A 10,335-nucleotide genomic window follows, 5' to 3' on the forward strand; every position below is an offset into this window, starting at 1 on the left:
TTGCCTCTCACTGCTCGGCTCAGGATATCAGGAACTAAGTTGGCCTTAGCATTCCTGGGGAGAGAGAGTTTAAGACTCTCACAGCCACTGAGCTGGACGTGCGCAACGCTTACGCTTCACATGTCAAAATATCTGGGACAACAACTTGAACTCCAGTTTTAAATCCTTGACAGCACCTTCAACTGAGATACAACCTTTTCCAGGCCCAGCCTGCCCTAAACCAGAATTCAAGGAATAAGAAGGGACCTGCAGCATTTTGCAACAAAGAAGCATTTTACAATAGGCAGCTATGTGGTTCAGCGAATAGAGTGCTGGACCTGAAGTCAGGAAGACTCATCTTCTTGAGTTCAAATCTGGTCTCAGGCACTTAATAGCTGTATGACCATGGCCAAGTCACTTAATCCTATTTGCCTCAATTTTCTCATCTGTAAAATGATCTGGACAGGGAAATGGCAAACCACTCCAGTATTTTTGCCAAGAAAACCCCAAATACGGTCATGAAGACTTGGACATGACTGAATAACAACACTGAACACAACAGCACTTTGCTTCTCTCAATAAAGAAAAGAGTTCCCACATGTTAAATCTCGTCAGTGCTGGTTTTTAGAGGTAGAAAGAACTCTAGAGATCATTAGATGCAGCCCACTCCTTTTATACATAAGGCAGCTGAAGACCAAAGAGATAAATTTACTTGCCCAACGTCCCATAGCAGATCCTGGATTTGAATCTATGTTCTCAGGCTTGGATTCCAGTGTTCTTTCTCTTCTCAGGTCTTAGTAAAAGCAGAGACATCAAATTCTGCCTTGGCATCCTCATTTGTAAAAAAATATGGATATTTTTTGTCCATAGTCTCTAAAGTTCTTTTATTTTTGACATTTGATGGTTTTCTCATTCTATGCTTTGAAGTAGTTTAGTTAAGGCAGAAAGTTATTTTTGGAAGAGCCTAACAAATGGATTTGAGCCTAAGTGATTAAGTGTGTGTGTGTGTGTGTGTGTGTGTGTGTGTGTGCGTGCGCAGGTATCATTGAGTTAGTTGAGAAATAAGAGGAGGATGAAGATATGAATAATAGATTTGGCAGGAGAAGATAAAAAAGGAGATGATAAAGACAACATTAAAATGTGATTGAATTTGGGATGGGAAATTGGAGAAAATAGGAGACGGAACTTCAGAGGACTCTTTGATAAATGGTATTTTTCTGAATATAAGGGAATATTGGCTCCCATCACCACCACAACCTTCAGTTTTCACAAGTAAATAATTAGAGATGAGGAATAACTGTTGTTCTTTCAGTGTAATATGGTATATATGTGCATGTATGTAAAAACACATGTCTCACAAGTTCTTCAGGGCTCCTATCTCCAAGTCCAGAGTGTAATTAGAGTGTTACTTGGATGGGAAATAGTTCCTTGTGGTACAACTGGCCTTGTGTCATTCTTGATTGGGTAGAAACAAAAGTAGGAAATTTATTTCCTTTTGGTAATGGGCAAGGAAATATGTCAACTTTGAAAAGTACATACCATCTACTCAGTTCTCCAATATGGAATTGAAATATGATTTACCCAACAATGAAAACATTTGAGAGAGTCAAAATGGTCTAGTCCTTTAAATGTCACCTAGCTTTAAAACAAGCACACACAAACATCAGGAGTTTTCAAAGAGAGAGAAAAAGGGCCTACCTCACTCACTCAAGGAGTCTAAATCCAATTCTAGAATTTTATCCAAGAGCCCTCTGACCTAGCTCCTTAAAGCTGTTTTTAGTATCTGGCCCTTATCAGAAGGGTCAGTCAAATTTATGCCTCTATTGGAAGATGGGCTCAGGAAAATTTAGCAGTCTTCTGAGAACTACTATTTCTTTTTATAGTGGATCATTTTCCCCTGACACTTTCACCAGAGGTGTACCAAGAGAAATGACTGATTGCCCTCCAGGGCAGATCAATTTTATTTCCAGTATGTTTTGATAAGAATGATGAGATTAATCCACAAGACAACAAATGTCACTATATACGGGTAGTATGGAGTTATGTGCCAAATAAGTGATATGGAAGCAAGAATGTATACAATGTATTCAAGGAGATAGTGTGGAATAACAATAACAACACATCTTTTTATAGGTAGTATAAGTTTTTGTTTGCTTGCTTTGCTTGCTTGCTTGCACTTATGAGTTCACTGATGTAGGGAATGACCTATTTTTTTTCTCTACCTGCCCCTCCATCAGTGCATTCTGTCACTATATATCTGCAACCAATCATAATAGAGAGTTCCCCTGGGGGCACTGAGGTGTTAAATAACTTGCTGATACTACAGTTAGCATCTGTCAGAGGCAGGATTTGTACCTAAGTCTTTCTGACTCCAAGACCAGCCTTCCAGCCATTATGTCACACTGATATTCAGTACTCGTTTGAAAGTGTGTGTATTATTTTCTTCTTTCTACAGATGAGGAACTGAGACTCAGAGAGAGCAGGGGACTTTCCCACAATGATGCATCTAAGTGTAAATGCTGGAAGGAATGCAGGTTTCCTCAGTCCATCTGAATATGGAGAACATGTGGAGATTAACAGCCATAACAATAACAGTAACTGTGATTTGTGTTATGTATAAAAAAACTGAAATAATAGCTGACATTAAGATTTCAAAAGTATTTTACATAAAATATCTCAACTTATACTCACAACAGACTTGTGAGATAGGAGCTAGTTTTATACCCATTTTACAAATTAAAAGAGTGAGGTTCAGAGAAGTTATGTGATTGCATCAGAGTCTCACAACTGATAAGGTTCGGTGACAAGATTTGAAACCAGGTCTTTGTGACTCCAAGTCCAGCAAGCTCTCTACTATGCCATATTACCTGGGCTCTACTTCTAGTTGTTATTAGTTTTCTGTGTGTAAAACTGGGTAGTCCTCAGAGCCTCAGGTTTCACATTTGTAAAATAAGGGAAGTTGGACTTGGTAATTGCTAAGGTCCTTTCTAGATCCAATATTTTATGTCTCTGAATCCTGTTGATACAATCATTTTAGAGTGTATGGCGTCAATAACTCTTGGGATAATAGCATAATTGCAGAAAACCTGGCACACTCTGATCCAGGATATTGTCATGAAGAAGAGTTTTATTTTTTAAGAGATTCTTTTTCAGCTGCCCTCCAACTCTTGGCTACCTAGGAAAGGTCCTGAATTGCTCACATAAGTGTCATTCATAAGCAGAAATAAAGAGAGAGGCATGAGCCTGGACTTTGTAGCTTAACAAGGAAGGCAGTGTCAGTAAGAAGAGGAGAGGTCAGGCTCCTGGCTCTGGCTTACAACACCTTGAGGTTTTATGGTGGATGACAATCTTAAGCACTTTGGAACATGTCTCGATCCCAAGTATCTCACTGTGGAGAAAATCATCTCATTTGTTGGTTCCTTTAGAGAATTTTGGTGATAGCTCATTAGGAGTTTCCTTAGAACAGGCTCTCTTAACTTATTTTATATTATGGAACCCTTTGGAAATTTACTGAAATCACAATTGTGTAGCCCTTCTCACACTGTTTTTAAACAAAGTAAAATATAAAATTATAGAGAAAACCAATCACATTGAAATACATTTACAAAATTATTGTAAGGAAAACACATACATAATTTCATGGGCCTCAGCTTAAAAACTTCTGCTCAAAAATCTTCACTGGCTCTCTATTGTCTACTAATTCAAATTCCTTTATCTGGCATTCAAGGCCTTGTGTACTTGGGCACTGATATTCTTGTTGCATTCTGTATTACACCTGTCCAGACGTTTAGTTCTCCAGCCAGGAAACACCACTCTTTGACATGTAAAATATGCCCTATGTTGCCCTACATTCATACCCCTGTTCCCACTTTTCGCCATGGTAGGAAAGCCTTTTACCATCTCTCTTTATATGGCAAATTCCATCCTGTTTTTTAAGACCTAACTCAAACACTACTTCCTCCAGGAAGCTTTTCCTCATCTCTGGTTATTCAACTTATCTCTCAGATAGCATTTGCTTTGTAACTTTTTAAATGCACTTACACCATGCATTATATCACAACTATTTATGTTAACATTTTTTGCATTAAGATACTTTAAAAATCTTGAGGGTACTAGAGTAATAAATCAGAAACAGCCCTAGATTTAGAATTAGTAGGCCTTTTTTTAAAAAGAAAAACAAAGCAAAACTTGTTGCTTATAAGACTTTGCTTATTCAAATACTCTGTTCATCTGGTTCCTCATCAGTAAAATGAGAAGACTGGACTCGATGTCCTTTAAGGGCTTTCTTGTTCTCAATCTATGCTTTTATGATCTTGGTTTATTCATTGATTGACTTACTTTTCTTTGATTTTCGCAGTCGACCTTACCTAAGATACATAGTATTCTTTATTTTTAGGGGTTCATTTCTCTCATGGGATTCTCTCTTCCCTTTTAGAAACAGCCTGACACATGTATAACCTATATCAAATTGCTTGCCTTCTCAATGAGGTGGGATGGGGAGAGAGGAAGTGAGAGAATTTGGAACTCAAAATTTTAAAAATGAACGTTAAAAATTGTTTTTACATGTAACTGGGGAAAAATAAAATACTAAATAAAAAATAATATAAGCAGTATGCTCTCTGAGAAACTTAGAAAGACTAACATGAACTCATGTAAAGTGAAATGAGAAGAACCAGGAGGACATTATACACAGTAACAGCAATATCATATGATGATCTACTATGAACAACTGAACTATTCTCAGCAATGCAATGATCCAAGACAGTTCTATAGGCCTTAGGATGAAAAGATGCTGTCCATCTCCAGAGAAAGAACTGGTGGAGCCTGAATGCAGGTCAAAGATGCTTTTTCTTTACTTTCTTCCTTTTTCTTCTTTCTTTCTTTCTTTCTTTCTTTCTTTCTTTCTTTCTTTCTTTCTTTCTTTCTTTCTTTCTTTCTTTGTATGTGTTTTCATTCACAAAATGACTTACGTGGAAATGTGTTTTGTATGACTATACATATATAACCTATGTCAAATTGCTTGCCTTCTCATTGAAGGCAGGAGCTGGGGGGGGAGTTTAGAACTCAAAAATTTGAAAAAAAAAGTTAATTTTTTAATGCAATGGAAAAATAAAATATTAAATAACATTTAAAAAAGAAAAGAAAGAACAGTGAGGAACCCTTGTCTCTTTTTGATTCATTCTAAGTAATATCCTTTGCATCTCTCTCCTCTCCAGACAGAGCCACCACCCCAATCTAGGTCCTCATCACCTATTATTTGGACTGTTATAAGTACAATCTCCCTATTTTTAAGATCTACTCTCTCATTCATCCTTCCTAGTATTGCTAAAATTATATTCTTTGCTCAAAAACCTTCAGAGATTCCCTATTGACTATAGAATAAAACATAAATTTCTTAAACTTTTGTTTTAGCCCTCCATAGCCTGAATCCCAAGTGTACCCTTCTAGATTTATTTCATGTTAATTGCATTAGCATTGTTTGTGAATATCAAATAAGATAATATATTCACAATCCATTGAAAGTTTTAAAGCACTATAAGCTTTTTTTATTCTCCATATTATCTACGTTTCAGCTAACCTGTGTTTGAAGCTATTTTCTAAATTCTTACTTGGTCACATAACTCATTTTATGCTAAAAACTTGTAAAATAAAATATTCTCATTTCTTGTGTCCATAAGGGAATCTCTGGGATAATCCACCCAAGAGTTTCCTTAGAGCTTCCTTCATATCTTTGTTCCGGAGGCTGTAGATTAGGGGGTTGAAGAATGGAGTTGCCATGGAATAGAACAAGGTTACAAACTTCTGCATTCCAGATTGGTTCCCAGATCCTGGGCTCACATACATCACCATGACTGAGCCGTAGAATAGAGACACCACAGTGAAATGGGAAGCACATGTAGAGAAAGCCTTATTTCTTCCAGAGCCTGATGGCACATGCAGTACAGCTCTGAGGACATGGGAATAGGAACCTAGTATGTAGAGGAAGGTGATGAAGATGATGAGAGAGCTGATAATACCACAGGCTAAAGTAATCCTAGGGACTGGGGCACAAGATAGAGCCAACAATGGCCCCAGGTCACACAAAAAGTGGTCGATGATGTTTGGGCCACAGAAGGGTACCTGTGAGATTAGGATCACAGGGGTCAGTAACCAGAGAAAGCCACCTACCCAGCAGAAAAATGACAAGTTAATACAGAGGCTGTGGGTCATGATGGTGGAGTAGTGTAGAGGCTGGCAGATGGCAAGGTACGATCAAATGCCATAACAGAAAGAAACAAGGATTCAGAGGCACATGTTGAGAAAAAGAAATAGAACTGAAGCAAGCATCCAGTAAAAGAGATGGTTTTGGTTTCAGAAAGCATGTTGGCCAACATTTTGGGCACATCAGAGTTAACATAGCAGATTTCTAAGAAGGAGAAATTGGCCAAGAGAGTGTACATGGGAGTACGGAGCTGTTGGCTTGACCACACAGCACAGATGATAAATGTATTCCCCATGATGGTAAGGATGTAAGTGATAGAGAACAACACAAGGAGGATGGTTTGAGTCTCTTTTTGACAAGTGAAACCCAAGAGGATAAATTCACTTACTGATCCAGAGTTATTAGTGACCCTTGAGATCTTCATGTCTCTCTATCTGTGAAAGCAAAAGAAACAGTAAATATCTGATGACTGGTTTGGCCTTTCACCCTCTCTCTTTTTTCCACCTTTCCCCTGCCTCTACCCTAGAATCTGCTCTCCCCCTTCTGTCCGTAGTCTGTTATTCCTGATATTGAAGTTGTGCTTTTTGACAAAAATAACGAGAAGAAAGTATACACTTTAATGTAGCTTCTACAATTTTTGCATTTTTAGAAATGTTTTTCCCATGAATTTTTGTGCCTATTTTCCCATTTGGTCAATTCTGCTTTTTAAGAAATTCTTCTCCTCATTGGCTTTTTATACCTCCTTTACCATTTTACCTAGTTTGTTTTTTAAGGTGTTATTTCCTTCAGTGTTTTTTATTTCTCCTTTACCAAGCTGTAGGCTCATTTTTCATTATTTTCTTGCATCACTCTCATTTCTCTTCCCAATTTTTCCTCTACCTTTCTTAATCCTTTTTGAGCTTTTCCATGGTCTGAGACCAATTCATATTTTTCCTGGAGGCTTTAGATGTAGGAGCTCTGACTTTGCTATCTTCTTTTGAGTGTGTTTTGATCTTCCTTGTGACCACAGTAACTTTCTCTGGTCAAATTTTTTTTCCTGTTGTTTGCTCATTTTTTCAGCCTATTTCTTGACTTATAACACTCTGTTAAAGTAGATCTCTGCTTCCAGAGTTGAGGGGGCACTGTTCCAAGCTTTAGGAGTTTTGTGCAGCTGTTTTCAGAGATACTTCTAGGGACCTGTCAGTTTTCAGTTCTTCCAGGTGGTATGATCTAAGGAGAGGTGTATTTGTTACTTTTCTGGCCTGTGTCATGGTCTGTGAGTGACCATAAGCACTATTTTCTGCTCTGGAACTGTTACAAGGTGCCCCATTCCACTGTGGCCACAAGCTGTAGTGCGTTAGTGCTCCTCCTCACCCTGGGACTGCCACCCAGGACAGCAACTCTGATCAGCCTATGGGCAAAGCAACAGAATCCTGCCTCAATGCTTAGCAAAGAGACCCCTATAACCTTCTCCTGACAAGTTATTTGACCCCTTTATCATCAGCAGGCTGAGAATGCCAGAGGCAGCTGCTGCCACTGCTGATTCAGTGGCTCCCAAGGCCTATTTCTAGTTTTCTGGACTAGGTCCAGCTGGGAAGGTCTGTTCTGTACTGTGCTTTGCTCTCACCCAGCTGAGACAGACCTTTACTGCTGACTTCTAAGTTGTTTTTGGATGGAAAATTATTTCACCCCATCCTTTTGTGGTCTACAGCTCCAGGAATTGTATTATGGCATTATTTAAAAGTGCTCAGAGGGGTTTTGGGGAGAGCTCAGAACAGTCACTACTTTTTCTCCACCGTCTTGGCTCAGCCCCCTCAAAACAGTTTTTTTGTTTTGGATAAAAAGACAACATAGTGTCCTAAGAGAGGAAAATCAACATTTCATGTCCATTTTTGGCAGTCTTGAGATTTCTAATACTGGTACTGCCGTTATCGAGATTCTGATGTTTAAAGATAATGGAAGCATTTCCCATTTAGGAGATTTTGAGAAGGTACTTTAAGTGCCCATCATATCTGATTTTTATCTTTCTGGTTCTTCTAAGTATATGTCTTGACAGCTCATATTTATATAGCACTTTAAGGTTTATAAAATGTTACATACATTGTCTTATTTGATTGTCACAATAACTCTGAAAAGTAAGAGTTACTAATACTCATATTTTATTGATAAAGAAAACCCAGGCTCAGAGAGGTTAAATGATTTGCTTAGGGTCATAAACCCAACACTCTATATGCCATGTTTCCTCTAATTTATGCAAAGTAACTAAATGAGCATCAGTGCCACTCAATGAACAAATGAATAAGAGATATAGAAGGAGATATGGGAAGATGAAGATTCAGAGAAAAAAAAACAACAGAAAAGGAAGCCTCTCAATTTCTTGTTCATGGTTCCTCTGATTGCTGTTAAGTCTGGACTGTGCCACTTCTCGATGCTGAAGAATCAGTCACAGCATTCACAGGAAAGAACTACTAGAGTTGATTCCCCCCAGTATCTTAACTCTACAATATTCATGTTTTTATCTCACATTTATCTTCTGGTCAATACTCTGAAGAATCCCCTTCTTGATTTTTCCCTGAGCATTCTAGATTTCATTAGCTCAGTTTCCCCTCTATTTTTCATCACTGTTTCATTGCCATATTTCTGATCCTTTTCAGAACAATTTAATTTGAATCACATGGAATGAAAACAATTACCTATAAACTTACAAAAGATTAATCTCTCTTCATGCTTGACTGCTTGTCACACAGAGTTCATGGATGACCAGCATCTCATCATCTTTCTAGAACATAAGAAAACAAGCAAACAAAACAAAGAAATGTGTCTTCAGATAATTTTGCCAAATTTTATGTCTTTAAGGATATAGTTCTCTTAAGATTACCCTATAGAGAAGAATGGTGTAGAGAAAATAGTTAACTCATTTTTAGTAGTTTCACTAATGATGGCTGTAAGAATCTATGTAATCTGAAATATTGATATAATATGGAAATAACTAGGAAAACTTGTGCTACTTCATCATAACAAAGCAGATGTTGAGATAATAGTAGAAAAATATTTTGTCCATACATACATACTTACATACCCCAAAACTGAAAATACTCCTTTGGCAAAATGCTAATTTTTGACCCTTAATTCAAAGGATGATTTGGTCTTTTCACTTAAGAAGAAGAAGAGTATCTATCTGGTTAATGATATACCTCCTCAATTATTTATCCAATTTCCAGTCATAGCTCATCGTCTCCAGAGGCTTTATGTCTGAAGCAACGGGGAAAATCATTGTATATCATGCAGTGGCTAAGGGGAATTTGCTTTTTTTTTTAAATGGCAATCATTTATTTATTCTTTCAATAAAATTTATTGTGTCTACAATATTAGATGATAAAATACTAAAGTTCTTCTTTTTCTTATCTCACCTTGTTTATTTCAGTCACCAACCATTTATTAAGCACTTACCTTAGGCACAACCTTATGCTAGATACTGAGCATACAAAGGCAGTAAATAATAAATTATTTAAAACAAAACAAATAATTCCTGCAATAGAAGAACTACATTTAACTTATTACCACAGTAATCACCAGCCTCTTTACATCATGAACTTCTGGCAGACATGGGTTGTCTCTTAAAATAAAGACATGATTTCCATGTGGTACAGAAGCAGTGTCTTTAAAAGTTATAATGATCTCAAATCCTGGAAGCTCTCCTACCATTTTGTGTTATCCAAGGCAGTGGTTATAGGCATGGTTATCTTGAATTCAGAGTTTCTGATCTCCTTACTAACCACACATTCAAGGTTGCCACAACATTGCTTTATAAAAATGGCTACTAGAATGGATGACTGCATTATATCATGTCTCAATTCTTGTACTCTTTTCTTCCCAACTCTCTTTCTACCTTTTAACTTTAGCTCTGAGAAAAGTAATTGAATTAACACTATTATTTTTGGAAATTTTGTGCCTATTGTGCTGATTAGTACAATTGTTATCATTATCTTTGTGACTTCCTTGTTATAAAACTCTCTGTCTGTTGCTTCCCTATATATAGTCTTCTATTAAATGTAAGCTTCCTGAGATCAGGGGTTATCTTGTTTGCTTGTACTTGTATCTCCATTGCTTAGTGAAGTTGCTGGAATTTAGCAAGTGCTTAATAAAAACATTTGTTCATTCATTCATTTATTCAT

The 10,335-nt window shown here is 37.2% G+C and overlaps 1 protein-coding gene across 1 annotated transcript; it reads right to left on the reverse strand.

The window, feature by feature from the left end:
• Positions 1-5,637: 5,637 nt before the first annotated feature.
• Positions 5,638-6,605, reverse strand: LOC110199781 (olfactory receptor 11G2-like). Its single transcript, XM_020974762.2, is given in 2 exon segments — positions 5,638-6,230; positions 6,233-6,605. Coding segments are annotated over 2 exon segments (966 nt in total).
• Between the last annotated feature and the right edge of the window lie 3,730 nt (positions 6,606-10,335).

Source organism: Phascolarctos cinereus, unplaced genomic scaffold, assembly GCF_003287225.1.
Source record: "Phascolarctos cinereus isolate Bilbo 61053 unplaced genomic scaffold, phaCin_HiC Scaffold_3;HRSCAF=262, whole genome shotgun sequence".
Classification (NCBI taxonomy): domain Eukaryota; kingdom Metazoa; phylum Chordata; class Mammalia; order Diprotodontia; family Phascolarctidae; genus Phascolarctos; species Phascolarctos cinereus.